Source organism: Triticum dicoccoides, chromosome 7B (genome assembly GCF_002162155.2).
Source record: "Triticum dicoccoides isolate Atlit2015 ecotype Zavitan chromosome 7B, WEW_v2.0, whole genome shotgun sequence".
In the NCBI taxonomy this organism is placed as follows: Eukaryota; Viridiplantae; Streptophyta; class Magnoliopsida; order Poales; family Poaceae; genus Triticum; species Triticum dicoccoides.
Genome location: NC_041393.1, coordinates 188803149 through 188822912, shown reverse-complemented (window position 1 = coordinate 188822912; position 19764 = coordinate 188803149). Strand labels below are relative to the sequence as shown.

Sequence of the window (19764 nt, the reverse complement as noted above, 5' to 3'; positions counted from 1 at the left end):
CGATTACTATAATAACAGTTGCAGGTACATGTCATGCAATGATCTTGACGCGAGAGCGATGTTACTTGTTTTGGAGTTCTTCTTCTGCTTCTTCTTCGATCAGGGGATAGGTTCCAGGTCAGCAGCCTGGGCTAGTAGGGTGGATGTTGTTTGAGTTTCTGTTTGTGTTTCATCCGTAGTCGGATGGTGCTCTTATGTAAGATGATGTTGTATTCGTGTGGCATTGTATGCCTTATGTATGTATCCCTATCTATTATGTAATGTTGATGTAATGATATCCACCTTGCAAAAGCGTCTTCAAGATGCGCTTCTATCCTTGGTGGGACCTTCGAGTTCCTTTAGGATAGGGTCGCATCTTGGGCGTGACAGGTACTACCTAGCTGATGGCATCTATCCGAGATTATCTACATTTGTGAAGACTATCTGAAACCTTGTGCCAGGAGGCAAGAACTCCCACTTTGCGAAGGTTCAGGAGGCTTGCAGCAAGGATGTCGAGCAGGAATTTGGTGTGCTCCAATCTTGATTTCCTGTTGTCCGGTACCCTGCTCAGACCTGGTCAAAAGATCAAATGTGGGAGACCATGACTTGCTGTGTCATCTTGCACAACATGATCATTGAGAGTGAGCATGAAGAGCCAATGTTTGACACTGAACCATATTATAGGAAGGGTCCTCTTGCGCAAGTTGATCACCAGCTACCGGCAACCTGAACTACCTTCCTCAATATGCGTCAGGAGATCCGAGACCCGCAGGTGCATCAACAACTGCAGCATGATCTGGTGGAGCACCTATGGAGGCTCAAGGACAATACCTAGCTCGACGTGTGATGAAATATGAGTTTTTATTTGTTGAACTATATAATTTGTATTGAACTATTTGTTGTTGAACTATTTGATTTTCTATGATGAACTATGTGATAAAACAATTACTTTTGTTGAATTTGTGCCGAACCACGGTGAATATGGGCCGATATCAGGCCGATTTTTTGCCGAAAGTGTGCCAAAAAGTAGGCACATTTGCGCCAAAAATGGGCCAATATCGACGCCTAGGGGCGACCTGGGGGTGCCGGCTGGGAACCCAATCACCCCCAGCGCCAATTTTAGCGCCTGCTCGCCCCCAAGCGGCGATTTTTAAGCCTTCTGAAGGGCCAACGGCTGGAGATGCTCTAAAGGCAGCGGCCTCAAATGGATAAGACCATAGGAAGGTTTCATGAGGGAATAGAAGAGAAGCGGAGTTTGGGCTTAGTGTAAAGCGGTGCAGCTAGGGACCGAACGTCACGACGAGTCCGGCTAGGCCTTGATCCCATATAGGATTTCTTTCCTCTTGTTTCAGAAGGGCTAACTAACATTTGGCATGGTAAATTATGATAAGCACCACCTAGAGCGACTGGTTGCTACATACTTATTATTTCAAGAGGCCTAGGGTTCAAATATCAGCACACACACACCCATTCTCTCTTAATTTCTTTTTTTGCCCCTCTCTCTCTCTCTCTCTCTTCCTTATTCCTATTCTTACATTATGGTCAATAAGTACAGACTCTTAAAATATTCATCAATTTATTTAAAAATAATAAAGGTGCAAATAGTTAGCAAAAGAAAACGAGGCATTACATTCTCACTCCCTTAAGCAGAATTCGACCTCGAATTCTTCACCATGTTACTATTCACAAAGGTGGCATAGCTGATAAATAATAAACGGAAAAGAAAACCGTACACCACGTACCAGTCTCAGAAAATTCCGGATACTTCTCACGCGTGCGTGACTCAAGCTCCCAAGTCGCCTCACGCCCGGATTGTTGCGACTAGAGAACCTTCACATACTTAAGTGTCTTACTCTTCAACACTCTCTCAGACTCTTCGATATCCTCACAGGGTGAACCTCGAAGGTCAGATCTTGCTCAATCATAATCAGCTCCATAGTAGTTGTCGCCTGGGATCTCGAAAGTACTTACGCAACATAGATACATGGAATACATTATGCACAACTTTCATTGACTCAAGCAAGTCAAGACGATAGGCTAGTTTTCCCACTCGTGCCACTATTAAGAAAGGCCTGATGTATCATGGGCTAAGCATTCCTTTATATTGAACCTAATAACACCCTTGGTTGGTGAGATTCTAAAAGTATGTTTTCTCCTTCCTGAAACTCCACATTCCACCTCTTGGGGTCAGCATAACCCTTTTGCCTTCTCTGGGTTGCTAGCATATGGTGTATAATTTCAGCTATATCTTTTCCATAGTTTGTTGAACCTAATCGGGTCCCAACACTCCCATCTCGCTCATGACATTCCAACATACTAGAGACCTACACTTCCTTCCATACAAGGCCTCATAAGGTGCCATCTGTATGTTAGTCTGATAACTGTTATTGTAGGCAGACTCCACAAGCGGTTGATGATCCTCCCAGCTCCCTTGCCAATATAGGACACAACACTACAACATATCTTCCAAAATTTGGATGGTACCCTCTAATTAGACATTTGTTTGGGGAAGAAATGTTGTGCTAGTCCTCAAATGTGTACCCATGTCACCGCCAGCTCTCCCAAGACCTTGCTACAAACTTGTCTTCTCTGTCAGAAGTAATAGTTTTTTTCTTTGGAACTCCATGCAATCTTACTATCTCATGCACATATATAAGTGCCAGGTCACTTGCCAAGTCTGTGGTGCGGGTTGGAATAAAATGAGCCACATTGTTAAGTTGGTCCCCCACCTCATTCCCTCTTCGGGTAAGAGGTAGGACAACCAAAAAAATTGGATGGCCACATCATCGCATGGCCATTCTAGAACCTCTAGCGATTGCATCAAATCTACTAGTCTCTTATATTCGGCCATCACCAGATGGCAGACCCCACAGGAAGCCACGTACTTTACCATGTCAACTTTCATCCTTTTCCACCAATAATTCTTCTTTGAGTCTTGATACTTTCTTTGTCTCTCCAGAATGAACCGTATATGGGGTACGACGCGCTTCACTCAAAATATCCTCCTTGACTCGAGACTGCTATGCAACACAAAGATAACCACGAAACCAAACAAATCTAGTCTCATCTAGAGTGAACTCTCCAGGTTTACCTTCTTGGATGCGCTCCCCCACCTACAACAATAACCGGTCATTCTGTTGTGCCTCTCTCACTCTGTCTGGGATAGCTAACTGAAGAATGAATTGTGCCTCCTCATGTGCTACACCGGCAAAACAATATGAGATGCCCATCCGCTCAAAATCTGCAATGTGACAACCTAAAGGGGGAGGGACAATCTTGCGGCTAAGAGCATCCACGAGCACAAATGCTTTGCCAGGGTGGTCCTGGATTGATAGGTCATAGTCCTTTATCAATTCTAACCATCGTCCTTGCCTTAAGTTTAGCTCCTTTTGAGTGAAGATATATTTCAGACTCTTATGATTAGTGAAAATATCACAAGATTCTCCGCAAAGATAAGGCCTTGATATCTTAACTGCAAAGACCACAGCCGCAACCTCTAGATCAAGAGTAGAATAGTTTTGCTCATGCTTTTTCAGTTTACTAGAAGTATAGGCAATTACCTCACCGATCTCCATGAAGCCGACTTCTTTCTCCGCCGACATGGCACGGTCATGGAAACATTCACGACGGATGGCACGGTCGCAGGCACGAGAGGAGCGGTGCCATGATACGTCTCCAACGTATCTATAATTTTTTATTGTTCCATGCTATTATATTATCCATCTTGGATGTTTTATATGCATTTATATGCTATTTTATATGATTTTTGTGACTAACCTATTAACCTAGAGCTCAATGCCAGTTTCTGTTTTTCATTGTTTTTGAGTTTTACAGAAAAGGAATAGCAAACAGAGTCCAAATGACCTGAAAATTTACGATGATTTTTTATGGACCAGAAGAAGCCCCCAAAACAAAAGAGTTGGGCCAGAAGTCCTGAGCCAACCACAAGGACGAAGGGTGCGCCCTACCCCCCAGGGAGAGTGCTCCTGTCTTGTGGTTGACTTGTGGACCCCCTTGACTTGTTCTCGACGCCAAAAATTCCAATAAATATAAACCTAGATCGGGAGTTCCGCTGCCGCAAGCCTGTGTAGCCATGAAAATCAATCGGGAGCCCGTTCCGGCACCCTGACGGAGGGGAGTCCATAACCGGTGGTCATCTTCATCATCCCGGCGCTCTCCATGACAAAGAGAGAGTAGTTCACCCTCGGGGCTGAGGGTATGTACCAGTAGCTATGTGTTTGATCTCTCTCTCTCTCTCTCTCTCTCTCTCTCGTGTTCTTGATTTGGCACAATCTTGATGTACCGTGAGCTTTGTTATTATAGTTGGATCTTATGATGTTTCTCCCCTCTACCTTCTTGTAATGGATTGATTTTTCCCTTTGAAGTTATCTTATCGAGTTGAGTCTTTAAGGATTTGAGAACACTTGATGTGTGTCTTGCATGTGCTTATCTGTGGTGACAATGGGATATTCACGTGATCCACTAGATGTATGTTTTGGTGATCAACTTGCTGGTTCTATGATCTTGTGAACTTATGCATAGGGGTTGGCACACGTTTTCGTCTTGACACTCTGGTAGAATCTTTGGAGCACTCTTTGAAGTTCTTTGTGTTGGTTTGAATAGATGAATCTGAGATTGTGTGATGCATATCATATAATCAAACCCGTGGATACTTTATTAGCATGCTTGAAGTATTATAGTTTTTATGTCAATATTAAACTTTTGTTTTGAATCTTATGGATCTGAATATTCTTGCCACAATAGAGAAGATTACATTGATAAATATGTTAGGTAGCATTCCACATCCAAAATTCTGTTTTTATCATTTACCTACTCGAGGACGAGCATGAATTAAGCTTGGGGATGCTTGATACATCTCCAACGTATCTATAATTTTTGATTGTTCCATGCTATTATATTATCCATCTTGGATGTTTAATATCCATCTATATGCTATTTTATATGATTTTTGGGACTAACCTATTAACCTAGAGCCTAGTGCCAGTTTCTGTTTTTTCCTTGTTTTCGAGTTTTACAAAAAAGGAATACCAAACGGAGTCCAAATGACCTGAAAATTTATGGTGATTTTTTATGGACCAGAAGAAACCCCCGAAACAAAAGAGTGGGGCCAGAAGAGTCCCGAGCCAACCACAAGGACGGAGGGCGCGCCCTACCCCCCAGGGAGGGTGCTCCTGTCTTGTGGTTGACTCATGGACTCCCCCTGACTTGTTCTCGATGCCAAAAAATTATATAAATATAGAAACCCCCAGAAACAAACCTAGATCGGGAGTTCCGCCGCCGCAAGCCTCTATAGCCACGAAAAACCAATTGGAAGCCCGTTCCGGCACCCTGCCGGAGGGGGAGTCAATCACCGGTGGCCATCTTCATCATCCCGACGTTCTCCATGACGAAGAGGGAGTAGTTCACCCTCGGGGCTGAGGGTATGTACCAGTAGCTATGTGTTTGATTTCTCTCTCTCTCTGTCTCGTGTTCTTGATTTGGCACGATCTTGATGTACCGCGAGCTTTGCTATTATAGTTGGATCTTATGATGTTTCTCACCTTCTACTTTCTTGTAATGGATTGAGTTTTCCCTTTGAAGTTATCTTATTGGATTGATTCTTTAAGGATTTGAGAACACTTGATGTATGTCTTGCACGTGCTTATCTGTGGTGACAATGGGATATTCACGTGATCCACTTGATGTATGTTTTGGTGATCAACTTGCGGGTTCTGTGACTTTGTGAACTTATGCATAGGGGTTGGCACACGTTTTCGTCCTGACACTTCGGTAGAAACTTTGGGCACTCTTTGAAGTTCTTTGTGTTGGTTTGAATAGATGAATCTGAGATTGTGTGATGCATATCGTATAATCAAACCCGCGGATACTTGTGGTGACATTCGAGTATCTAGGTGACATTAGGGTTTTGGTTGATGTGTGTCTTAAGGTGTTATTTTAGTACGAACTCTAAAGGCTGTTTGTGACACTCATAGGAATATCCCAATAGATCGATAAAAAATAATAACTTTAAGGTGGTTTAATACCCTACAATAATCTCTTCGTTTGTTCTCTACTATTAGTGACTTTGGAGTGACTATTTGTTGCACGTTGAGGAATTGTTATATGATCCAATTATGTTACCATTGTTGAGAGAACTTGCACTAGTGAAAGTATAAACCCTAGGCCTTGTTTCCAAGCATTGCAATACCGTTTTCGCTCACTTTTACTACTAGTTACCTTGCTGTTTTTTTATATTTTCAGATTACAAAAACCTATATCTACCATCCATATTACATTTGTATCACCATCTCTTTGCCGAACTAATGCACCTATACAATTTACCATTGTATTGGGTGTGTTGGGGACACAAGAGACTCTTTGTTATTTGGTTGCAGGGTTGTTTTAGAGACACCATCTTCATCCTACGCCTCCCACGGATTGATAAACCTTAGGTCATCCACTTAAGGAAAATTTGCTACTGTCCTACAAAACTCTGCGCTTGGAGGTCCAACACGAGTCTATAAGAACAAGGTTGCGTAGTAGACATCATGCCACACATCATCATCCACGGCATCCATGATGCCTATGCCGCCGTGGTCCCTCGCGTGCCGCGCCGGAGCAACCCGCTACTCCTCGGCAAGCTCACTTGGAGTGGCGAGTTGCTGAACGACGCGCCGGCTTGGAGCTTCTATCTCCGCGAGCTGTCCTGCAGCGGCCTGGCTCGTATCCGGCGGGTTCGACGAGCCACCCGACCGGCTTTTATGTCGGAGAACTCATCTTCTTGCTCGCTCGATGCCATGGAGACTGTGAAGAAAATGGTGTGCAAGGAGGAGATGGGAGCGGAGTGTGGTGCGATTTTTACCCGGCGTCTGTCATCGTTTAAATAGTGGGGAACGACCGGAGCCAATTGGCGTTATATTTAATGACAGGCAGCTTGCGAACAGACATGTGCCTGGAGTAGGTTTCTCGGCACATGCGCGAGTTCGCGTCCACTCTACAATGACATGAATGTGGGTAGCTGGCGCCGGACGGAAAGCGCGTGCGGGCGAGGAATAGGGTTTTTCGGTGGCTAGGGCGATCAGGAGTGACCGTGGCAGTGGTCCGGACGCCCGCAAGCCCCTAATTTATCTTCAGTTTGCGGGAGGAACTGCGTCCGGATCGCTCGGCGGAGACACAACACATCCGGATCGTTCGGTGGAGACACAACACGTCCGAACCGCACGGTCAAAACATATGCCGGCTGTTTAAGTGTCGGTGTTGGAGATGCCTTTACGGGTGATCCGCTGGGTACTACTACCTCCGTATTAAAATATGAAACGTTTTATAGTATGATAAATCTAGCCTTAGAAAACGTATACGAAGGGAGTATGCAATACGATGTACAAGGACTCGGAGTTGTGTGTCTAACACGAATTCTGCCTTTGAGCGGGACCAAAGAGCATGTAGTACTCCCGCTGCCCGCTGCAAGGCCCATCCCAATCAGTGATCCAAATCTCCCTGCATTGACACGGCACCGACACTGCGCGATCACAAATGTCTCGCCATAGAGTCTCGAGAAACATCAGATTAGATTACTGGTAGTACAGTGGTGACAACAAAATTATCTCACCATAAAACAATCTCTAATTAAAGCGAGTTACTGTAATAACCAGTGTCTGAAGCAGCGGCTGCTATTTTACGGCGCCCTGAAAAGTCGTGCTCGGTACCAGTGGCGCACAGGCAGGCAGACACACACCGACCGACCACAGCACTTCCAAACAAAACACCACTAGTTCCCAAGCCCCAGCTAGCTAAATGAGCAGCTCTGCCTTTGCTGCTTTCGCTCTGCTCTTCCGTCCCCTTCCCCCCTTTCTCCCCCCTCCACCCGGCTCGCTGCCGGTGGCCGCCGCTTCCGCCGCCCGCTTTATCCCCTGCTGATTTACACATCGGCTGCTCAGCTCGAGCTGCGTAGGAAGATTGTGGAGGTCCCAGCGCCTCACATCACCCGTGCAGCCGAACAAAGAACCACTACTCCCGGAGGAGATGAAGTCCCGGAGCTCTGCGAGGGGCGAGCCGAGGAGGTTCGGGAATGTGGCTCTCCTGGCCCTCATGCTCTGCTCCCTCGTCGCGCTCTCGCTCATCAGGGCCAGGTTCTCCCCAATCGGTAACGCCATCGCCTGCTCTTTTTTGCTCTTTCTTCTTTTGTTCCTGGCTATGCAGAGGCATGGCCAGTGGTGGGAGCAAATCTGAGGGCGTCAGAGCTGCTGTTTGACCGCTCTCATGGTGTCGCTGCGTTTCTGCAGGGAATACAGCCGTTGCAGAGACCATCAAAGTGGAGGATCCGAAGCCCGTGGTGGTGAGCAAGCCGGCTGTCGCGGCGGAGGCCGGCGATGGCACCGACGAGGCCACCGCAGTAGCTGGTAAGCTAACTTATCCCTTTCCTAGGAGACGTTGTATCTGTGGGCAACAAAAATTAGTGAGTGGATTGGGAGCTGCTTTATGCAGCGGGTGGTTGGGTGTCTAGATCTGCTTGGCATTTCTTTACCGGCCGCTTTCTTTTGGTAATATCATATCCATTTTTGCTGAGATTCAGCCTCAAATCAGACAAAAATGGAACCATCCACGGATTTACACTAGCCTGAAATCAGCTGCTAGTGATGGCTCCTCACCTAAACTATCCCCGATATACACTGAAGATTTTTGTTCTAGATAATTCGGTGAAGAGGGTGGTAGCTTCAGATCTCACTAGGAACTGGATTTTCTTCTTGCAGTGGAGGAAGACAAGGATGAGGAAGCTCAGCCCAAGGATGAGGAAGTTCAGCCCAAGACCGAGCACGCCGTGGACGCCACTGTGCGGCCCGCCAAAGCCGCAGTGGCCGTTGACGCCAGCAAGCCGGTGTGCTACGAGACGAGCCGGCGCTCCGACACCTGCGAGGCGGCCGGCGACGTCCGCCTGGTGGGGAGAACCCAGACCATCTACGTCGACACGCTGGAGCGTGAGTGGAAGACCAGACCCTACTGCCGGAAGCACGACACCTACGCGCTGTCCCACGTCAAGGAGTGGTCCCTGAAGCCGTTCCCCTCCGGCGACGGCGCGGCGCCCAAGTGCACGTCCAACAGCTCGGCCACCGCCTTCGTGATCTCGACGGGCGGGTTCACCGGCAACCCCTTCCACGACTACACGGACGTGCTCATCCCAGCCTTCATCACGGCCCACCGCTTCGCCGGCGAGGTCCAGTTCCTGGTGAGCAGCTACAAGTCGTGGTGGATGAGCAGGTACATCCAGATCTTCCAGCAGATGAGCCGGTACGAGGTGGTCGACATCGACGCGGACGACGAGGTCCGGTGCTACCCGAGCGCCGTGGTCGGGCCGACGTTCCACAAGGAGCTGGGCGTGGATCCCTCCAAGGCGCCGTCGGGCGTCTCGGTGGCGGACTTCCGCAAGATGCTGCGCAGCGCGTTCGGGCTGGAGCGCGCCACGGCGACGCCGAGCGGCGACCGGTGGGACATCCGCCGGCGGCCCCGGCTACTGATCATCTCCCGGCGCACCTCACGCGGGCGGGCCTTCATGAACGAGCGCGCCATGGCTGACATGGCTGGGAGCCTCGGGTTCGACGTCCGGATCGGGGACCCGGACACGACCTCCGACACGTCCAAGTTCGCGCGGCTGGTGAACTCGTGCGACGTGATGGTGGGCGTGCACGGCGCCGGGCTGACGAACATGGTGTTCCTGCCGGCCGGCGCCGTGCTGGTGCAGGTGGTGCCGTACGGGCGGCTGGAGTGGCTGGCCCGCAACACGTTCGCGGAGCCGTCGGCGGGGATGGAGGTGCATTACCTGGAGTACGTGGTGCAGCTGGACGAGACGACGCTGAGCGAGCAGTACCCCAGCGACCACCTGGTGCTCAAGGATCCCATGGCCATCCACAAGCAGGGGTGGGACGCGCTCAAGACCACCTACCTCGACAAGCAGAACGTCCGGCCGCACCTCGGCCGCCTCAAGAAGACTTTCCTCCAGGCGCTCAAGATGCTGCCGCACGGCAGGGACGATTAGACCAGCTCCCTTTAGTTCACCCTCGTCGCCATCATCGTGGGAGCTTGAGAGCTGCTGGTAGCCTAGTATCATCACTAATAGTGTACAAAATGGATGCAGAGGACAAGTGTCTATAACCTTTTCTCTGTTTTCGCCTAATCCGTGGGCCGCGGTGCACTGTACTACTCTACTCTCTTTTTTCAGCGTGAGGTAAAACTTGCAGCCGCGTTAACAGGATGCACACACTCAGCACAAACCAGACCCACTATCCTATCTTTTACTAAGCAATGCTCATGTGTTTTTATTTTGCAATTTAGCAATTTTGTAGTACACGTACAATGCTCAGCGATGTACTACACCGTTTCCCTAGAAAGAGGAAAGAGAGAAGTCCATATTAGACAACTGAAGTTCAACTTTAAAACCATCTACTTTAGAACCTCAAACTTCTATAACCGGACAACTCAAATTTTTAAAACCGGACAAAAATCAATCTTGGCTCCAGTCAAACAACCGGTTTCATCCTTGTTTTGAGTCGTTTTGATCGGTCGAAAACCAAATCGACATCACAGTTGAAAGTGCATGTGACACTTAATTATATTTAGGTGTGATGACAGTATGGTTAGTGAAACTAATATCGATTGCTAAAGTTTATTTTAGGATATTGATTATATGAAAATCTTGTTGGAGATGATTGACCCCTCCCTTCATTTCAAAAAGATTAAAGGCATGGGTTTCCGGCGGCTAGAAGGCTTTCGTTTTGGATGGATTTGAGTAGTAGGAAAACGGTACTATTAAGAGGACTCATCGTGCATGAATTTTGTGTAGGAATGATTCAAAACTTATACACCAGCCTTCCTACACCTAGCACTAAATTACCTTGAGTAGTGTGCTTGTATGCGGAAATCCAACTTGGTGCCCAGGCTCATCTGCTCCCTCTCAGAAAAAAAATTCAAAATAAATACTAGAAAAATTAAAAAAAATCCAATTTTTTTGGAGTGGTAGATAATTTCATGCGTGAGGTCCGCTCTAAATTTCAACACATTTTGACATTTTGCAGCTCTCGGCAAAAAAGACAAATCGGATCATAACAGTGCGTGAACAGTAGACATTTTTACAAACCCCCATTTTGTCTTTTTTGCCGAGAGCTGCTCAGATGTCTAAATAAGCTGAAATTTGGTGCGAACCTCACGCATCAAGTTATCTACCACCAAAAAATATTTGGATTTTTTTGAATTTTCTTTAGCATTTGTTTTGAATTTTTTTCTGAGAGGGGGTGCAGATGAGCCTGGGAGCAGAAACTCCGCGTCCGCTTGTACGGAGGTATCCTTGAGTTACCACAGGAAATTAGAGGATATCCCGTGCGCACGGGGTAGTAAGTAGCTCTTTGGACACCCAGTGTGTATGGGGACTTTGACCCCGTGCGCATAGGTGGCGTGTAACTCTCTGGACACCCCGTGCGCATGGGGTCCTGGACATCCGTGCACACAGGATGGTGGTTTCTTCTTTGGACACCCCATGTGCATGGGGCTGACTTAGCCCGTGCACGGGGTGCAATGGGCAGAAAAACGCATCCGGCCAAGAATACTATAAAATGACCTTTTCTTCCATCTCCAACCCTAACCCTTATGTCTTGTTAAGCTTCATCATTACCTAACTCCATTTTGCTCATTCGTTTCAATCCATCCATCCAAACTTGTTGAAACTTTGGGAATTGAGTAAGATCCGATCTACACTTTGACCAAACCAATTCATGTTCCCCACAAGTTTTGTTCACCATTGACTTGTTACTCTTGGAGCTTGGGCTCCTAGGGCCTTGTTTGTTTGGGCTTTTTCTTAGGCTTTTGTAGCTTTTCCACTTTGGCCAAAAAGCCATAAAAGCTCCTAAATATGTGATTCTGGAGCTTTTATGGCTTTTGGAGCCAAATATTGTTATATTGATTCATCAAAATCCATAAAATCTCCAAAAACACCTATTTAGGAGCTTTTATGGCTTTTTGGTCAAAGTGAAAAAGTTGCAAAAGCAAAAGCCCACACAAACAGGGACTGGATGGTTAGTGTTCCTCCGAAAGCTTTACTTGTGGTGTGCTCAAGAGACATATGTAAAGGTGTTGTGGCCGCCCTCAAGACCACCCCCGAGTGCGAGGCTCATCCGTTGAGGGTGTCTCGAGGAGAATACTGTGAGGCTTCTGTGGCGTTTCACAAGCTTTGGCCCCAACACAGCTGAAGGAGTCCTGGATGAAGGGGTCCTCAGGCCGCCGACCCATTGCTTACGGGCCGGACTGATGGGCTACTATGGAGCCAAACTAGGGCATGGACCTGTGACCAGACAAAATATCTTTGGAGTCGTGGTGTGCCCTCCAAGTCAAGATTTAGCCTCATCTTTCTTTGTTGTAATCGATCGCATGTAACCCTAACCCTACCGGTGTCTATATAAACCAGGGGGTTTTAGTCTTTAGGGCTAGAGCAACATCCAACACCGCATCAACCTAGGGTTTAGCTCGCCTGATCTCGAGGTAGATCAACTCTGTAACCATATCATGCAAATCAAATACAATCAAGTAGGACATAGGGTTTTACCTCTTCGAGAGGGCCCGAACCTGGGTAAACACCGTGTTCTGCGTTCCTTGTTCCCCATTGATCCTAGATCCACAGCTCGGGACCCCTACCTGAGATCCGCCAGTTTTGGCACCGACATTGGTGCTTTCATTGAGAGTTCCGCTGCGGATCGTCAAGAGGTCGATGGCCCAACTATGTGTTGGAAACCCCGTTTGCGCCAGGGACATCTTCATCCCTGGCCAGATCTTCATTTTCGGCAGCCTCACTTTTCGTGCCGACCTCACTGGTCGCTTGGGCCAGGTTGAGAATCTCACCCCCCGACTACTGAGCCAGCCACCGGAATTTAGAGTCCAGCGCCGGCCCTCGGGAAATCCCTCCTCCCGAAGAATCCGCTACCCCTACAGAAGAACCCGCCGAGCCCGACGCCTTGACCTCGGATTCGATGGGCCTGAAGGGGGGCTGGCACCATCTAGGATCTGGCCCTAAAGCTGGACCCCAAGTACCCCAAAGAATGTCCCGCCAAAGATACAAGGGGCATTCCCCCGACGGGAACCTCTTTGGTAGACAACCTGGTAGATCGATTCCTCTCCATGCGAATCTTTGTCAGCAGGCCTACGGCCTATAACTGGATCGGCTTAAACCTGGCAACAGAGAGATCCACACCCCGCCGATCACACACACCTCGTCGCTACTATCGAAGAAACGGCGGAGGGATCGCTATCTCCAAAGTTAAAAATGATATATACCCGGGTCTCTAGCCCGGAGATGGACACCCGTCAAGAGAAAAGTCTGAATTCGACCTATGATACAGGATCCGACCTTGAGTGACCCAACTACACACGGGCGCACACCCGAACACTATGTGGCATGATCCGAATACAGCCCAAACACGGTTCGCCACTGCCCATGCTCTGGACTCACAACCGATGGGAGTGCCGAATTTTTTTCCACCCACCTTCCACACCGAATATTCCCCGAACGCGGGAAGTCCGGATGCATGGGACCTAATATACGTCAAGCGGCATCCGGGAGAACCGGTCCATCATTATTGTGCCACATTTCTCTTGGTCAAAAACAAGATAACTGACTGCCGAGACGAAGAATCGGTCCATCATTACTGTGCCAGATTTCTCTTTGGAGTTTTTGGTTGTAAGTGTTTCATTATAAACAAGAAATCCCCGTTAGCTAAGTTTGAGCCTAAAACTTATGAGGGTGTATTTGTTGAATATGCACCAAATTCTCATTCTTACCGTGTTCTCAATAAATCCACCGAGTGCATTGAGGAAACGGTAAATGTGGAGTTTGATTAAGATAACGGCTCCTGTGTGGAGCAAATTGTTCCTAGTGTCGTAGGTAATGAGGCTCGTTCTATACGTACTATGAGGTTAGGCCACATTCATCCACAAGGAACACCCTAAGTCCAAGTAGAAGAAGAGAGTAAGATCCCCTCTTGTAGATTCTTTACAAGGCAAGTCATCACCCACACCACAAGTACAAATGTATGGGAGATCATGAACCTATCCAAGAACAAGAGCAAGTCCCTCATGTTTCCAGTTAAGATCAAGGGTAAGCTCAACCAAGTGGTGACGTACCAAACATTGATGCCCAAGGTCAAGATCATGATCAATATCAAGTTCAAGCTCTAGTGAAAAACTGTTTGAGATGAAGAAGCAAAAGGTGGCTTGATACGTCTCCAATGTATCTATAATTTTTTATTGTTTCATGCTATTATATTACCAATCTTGCATGCTTTATATGCAATTTTATATCATTTTAGGAACTAACCTATTAACCTAGTGCCCAGTGCAAGATTCTGTTTTGCCTATTTTATTGTTTCACAGAAAAACAGTACAAACAAAGTCCAAATGCGACTTTACAGTGATTTTTTCTAGACCAAAAGGGACCCTGGAAGCTTCGGAGCAGGCCACAAGATATACGAGAGAGCCACAAGCTCACAAGGGTGCGCCCCAGGGGGCGCCGCCTGAGGTTGTGGGCCCCTCGTAGGTCCGTTTGACCTAATTCCAACTCCATAAATTCCCTAAATTCCAAAAACCACCAGAGCGAGACCCGAAATAATTATTCTGCTGTAGCAAGCCTCTATTCTTTTGTGATCCCATCTGGAGGCCTCCGCCGGTACTCTGCCGGAGGGGGAATCGATCACGGAGGGCTTCTACATCAACCTTGCTGCACCTCGAATGATGTGTGAGTAGTTCCCCGTAGACCTACAGGTCCATAGTGATTAGCTAGATGGATCTCTCTCTCTTTCTTTGATCTTCAATACAATCTTCTGCTCGGAGTTCTATTCGATGTAACCTTCTTTTGGGGTGTGTTATTTCGGATTCGATGAATTGTGGGATTATGATCATATTATTCATTGAAAGTAATTGAGTTATATTTTCAACTTTATTACGTGTGATTGTTATAGCCATGTAATGCTTTCCGATCTATGAGTTTTCTTTGGCCAAGTTGATGATTAGATCTTCAGTGGAAGTGGTGCATAGTAGTAGGTTCAATCTTGCGGTGTCCTCACTTCGTGACAAAAGTGGTAGCGAGAAACGTATTTATATTGTTGCTACTAAGGGTAAAATGACGGGGTTCGATCATATTGATTAGTCTTATTCTGTCTACATTATGTCATCATGCTTCAAACATTACTCTGTTTGTTATGAACTTAATACCTAGAGAGGCAAACATAGAAGCATTATCGAAGTGGAGTAATAGTAGTACATGCAGATGGATGTCGATCTACTTATCACGGACGTAATGCCTATGTACTGATCATGCCATGAATAACATCATAACTATGTGCTTTTCTATCAATTGCCCAACAGTAATTTGTTTACCCACCGTATGCTATGTTCTTGAGAGAGATGCCTCTAGTGAAAACTATGGCTTCGCGAGGGCTGTGCAGTCCACGCCTCCCCCATGCAGTCCCCTACCCCGGCCGGTTGCTGCTCTCCCACCTGGGCAGCGTTGTGTGCTTGTGCCCGCCCCGCCAGCCAGACGCGCACATCGGAAATGGAGGCGCGCGCCGCCCGCCGCGAGAGGCTGTGGGCAAGGGAGAGGGACGCGACAAAAATATCTGTGAACCGCCATGCGGAGCCCGTCGAGGATGAGCGGCTCCTTACTTGGGTATACTGCCAGACGCTTATGACGACAGAGACAGATGCTCGGTGGCTCCGTTGAGCAGTCCGAGCGCGAGGTGGTGGATGCGGCTCAGCTGGCGAAGCTCAAGAAGCAACAAGACATGGTCATCCGGCGGCTCAAAGGGCTCATCATCCTCTCCGACTCCTCCTCTGACGATGATGGTGACGACCACGACGCCTCGTCCGATGAATCGAACGATCCTCCACCAGCCGCCGACGCCTACAACTGCATCGGGGACCAGAAGGGGAAAGGACCGGCGAGGCAGTGGTGAAGATGCGCCTTCTCCACTTTAATTTCAAGTTTTAGATGGAGTTTAAACTTGTCTGTCGTATTATGTGCATTATCTAAACTTTGGTGATTTTTGAAGATCCAACTGTGATATTTTGGTGAACGGATTGTGCATTTGTATGTTCGTTTTTATATCCGCTAATGATCTACGTTGTTTTTATCTACATTGCATGGTTTAGTATGGATATAAGGGATCAAATATGAGATACGTGGATGTAAACAATGCAATTTGAGGATGGAGAGCTAACTAGCCCTATGATTCCTTCACGGGGCATCAGGCAGGGGGACCCATCGGCCCCTACCTGTTTCTTTTATGCACTGAAGGTCTATCTTGTTCGAGAGAAGGGAGGAATTTAGTGAGCTACAAGGTATCCCTAATGGAAGGCAAGGTCCTGAAGAAAATATGCCCTAGAGGCAATAATAAAGTTGTTATTTATATTTCCTTATATCATGATAAATGTTTATTATTCATGCTAGAATTGTATTAACCAAAAACTTAGTACATGTGTGAATACGTAGACAAAATAGAGTGTCCCTAGTATGCCTCCACTTAACTAGCTCATTGATCAAAGATGGTTATGTTTCCTGACCATAGACATGTGTTGTCATTTGATGAACGGGACCACATCATTAGAGAATGATGTGATGGACAAGACTCATCCCGTTAGCTTAGCATAATGATTGTTTAGTTTTATTGCTATTGCTTTCTTCATGACTTATACATGTTCCTCTGATTATGAGATTATGCAATTCCCGAATACCGGAGGAACACCTTGTGTGCTATCAAACGTCACAACGTAATTGGGTGATTATAAAGATGCTCTACAGGTGTCTCCGAAGGTGTTTGTTGGGTTGGCATAGATCAAGATTAGGATTTGTCACTCCGTGTATCGGGGAGGTATCTCCGGGCCCTCTCGGTAATGCACATCACTATAAGCCTTGCAAGCAATATGACTAATGAGTTAGTTGCGGGATGATGCATTACGGAACGAGTAAAGAGACTTGCCGGTAATGAGATTGAACTAGGTATGATGATACCGACGATCGAATCTTGGGCAAGTAACATACCGATGACAAAGGGAATGAGTATGTTGTTATGCAATTTGACCGATAAAGATCTTCGTAGAATATGTAGGAGCCAATACGAGCATCCAGGTTCCGCTATTGGTTATTGACCGGAGATGTGTCTCGGTCATGTCTACATAGTTCTCGAACCCATAGGGTCCGCACGCTTAACGTTCGATGATGATTTGTATTATGAGTTATGTGTTTTGGTGACCAAAGTTTGTTCGGAGTCCCGGATGAGATCACGGACATAAAGAGGAGTCTCTAAATGGTCGAGAGGTAAAGATTCATATATTGGAAGGTTATATTCGGACGTCGGAATTGTTTCGAGTGATTCGGGTATTTTTCCGGAGTACCGAGGGGTTACTAGAACCCCCCGAGGAAGTGTTGGGCTAACATGGGCCTAAGGGAGAGAGAGGGAAGCCCACGGGGGGTGGACGCACGCCCCCCTCCTAGGGAGTCCGAATAGGACAGGGAGGAGGGGGCGGCGCCTCCCTTCCCTTCCCCTCTCACTCTTCTTCCTTTTCCCTCCGGTGGAAGAAAAGAAAAGGGGGGAGGGCGCTAGTCCAAGTAGGACTCCCCCCATGGCGCACCCCTCCTGGCCGCCGGCCTCTCTCCCCCCTCCTTTATATACGTGGGCAGGGAGCACCCCAAAGACACATCAATTGTTCTCTTAGCCATGTGCGGTGCCCCTCCAAAGTTTACGCCTCCGGTCATAGCGTCGTAGTGCTTAGCCGAAGCCCTGCGCGGATCACATCACCAACACCGTCGCCACGCCGTCGTGCTGATGGAACTCTCCCTCGACCCTCTACTGGATCAAGAGTTCGAGGGACGTCATCGAGCTGAATGTGTGCTGAACACGGAGGTGCCATACGTTCGGTACTTGGATCGGTTGGATCGTGAAGACATTCAACTACATCAACCGTGTTGACCTAACGCTTCCGCTTTCGGTCTACGAGGGTACGTGGGCACACACTCCCCTCTCGTTGCTATGCATCTCCTAGATAGATCTTGCGTGATCGTAGGAATGTTTTTTGAAATTGCATGCTATGTTACCCAACAGTGGCATCCGAGCCAGGTCTATGCGTAGATGATATGCACGAGTAGAACACAAAGAGTTGTGGGCTATAATAGTCATACTGCTTACTACCAACGTCTTACTTTGATTTGGCGGTATTGTTGGATGAAGCGGCCGGACCGACATTACATGACCGTGTTCATGAGACTGGTTCTATCGACGTGCTTCGCACACAGGTGGCTGGCGGGTGTCTGTTTCTCCAACTGTAGTTGAATCGAGTATGACTACGGCCGGTCCTTGTTGAAGGTTAAAACATCACACTTGACGAAAAATCGTTGTGGTTTTGATGCGTAGGTAAGAACGGTTCTTGCTAGAAGCCCGTAGCAACCACGTAAAACTTGCAACAACAAAGTAGAGGACGTCTAATTTGTTTTTGCAGGGATGTTGTGATGTGATATGGTCAAGACATGATGTGATATAAGTTATTGTATGAGATGATCATGTTTTGTAAAAAGTTGTCGGCAACTGGCAGGAGCCTTATGGTTGTCGCTTTATTGTATGAAATGCAATCGCCATGTAATTGCTTTACTTTATCACTAAGCGGTAGCGATAGTCATAGAAGCAATAGTTGGCGAGATGACAACGATGCTACGATGGAGATCAAGGTGTCAAGCCGGTGATAATGGAGATGATGACGGTGCTGTGGAGATGGAGATCAAAGGCACAAGATGATGATGGCCATATCATGTCACATATTTTGATTGCATGTGATGTTTATCTTTTATGCATCTTATTTTGTTTAGTTCGGCGGTAGCATTATAAGACGATCCCTCACTAAATTTCACGGTATAAGTGTTCTCCCTGAGTATGCACCGTTGCTACAGTTCTTCATGCCGAGACACCACGTGATGATCGAGTGTGATAAGCTCTATGTTCACATACAACGGGTGCAAGCCAGTTTTGCACGTGCGGAATACTCGGGTTAAACTTGACGAGCCTAGCATATGCAGATATGGCCTCGGAACACTGAGACCAAAAGGTCGAACGTGAATCATATAGTAGATATGATCAACATAGAGATGTTCACCATTGAAAACTACTCCATCTCACGTGACGACCGGACATGGTTTAGTTGATATGGATCATGCCATCATTTAGATGACTAGAGGGATGTCTATCTAAGTGGGAGTTCTTAAGTAATATGATTAATTGAACTTTAGTTTATCATGAACTTAGTACCTGGTAGTTTTTTGCATATCTATGTTGTTATAGATCAATGGCCCGTGCTACCGTTCCCTTGAATTTTAATGCGTTCCTAGAGAAAGCTAAGTTGAAAGATGATGGTAGCAATTACACAGACTGGGTCCGTAACTTGAGGATTATCCTCATTGCTGCACAGAAGAATTACGTCCTGGAAGCACCGCTAGGTGTACCACCCCCTCCAGCAACTGCAGACGTTGTGAACGCCTAGCAGTCGCGTGTTGATGACTACTCGATAGTTCAGAGTGCCATGCTTTACGGCTTAGAATCTGGACTTCAAAGATGTTTTGAATGTCATGGAGCATATAAGATGTTCCAAGAGTTGAAGTTAATATTTCAAGCAAATGCCCAAGTAGAGAGATACTAAGTCTCCAACAAGTTCTATAGCCGCAAGATGGAGGGGAATAGTTTTGTTAGTGAACACATAATGTCTGGGTACCAT

At 47.1% G+C, this 19764-nt stretch overlaps 1 protein-coding gene across 1 annotated transcript; it reads left to right on the top strand.

Moving 5' to 3' along the window:
- Positions 1 to 7718: 7718 nt before the first annotated feature.
- Positions 7719 to 10225, top strand: LOC119337215 (alpha-1,3-arabinosyltransferase XAT3-like). Its single transcript, XM_037609335.1, has 3 exons — positions 7719 to 8122; positions 8262 to 8378; positions 8730 to 10225. Exons 1-3 carry the CDS (start codon positions 8002 to 8004, stop codon positions 10007 to 10009), a joined length of 1518 nt encoding a protein of 505 aa, XP_037465232.1. The 5' UTR covers positions 7719 to 8001; the 3' UTR covers positions 10010 to 10225.
- Positions 10226 to 19764: the final 9539 nt, after the last annotated feature.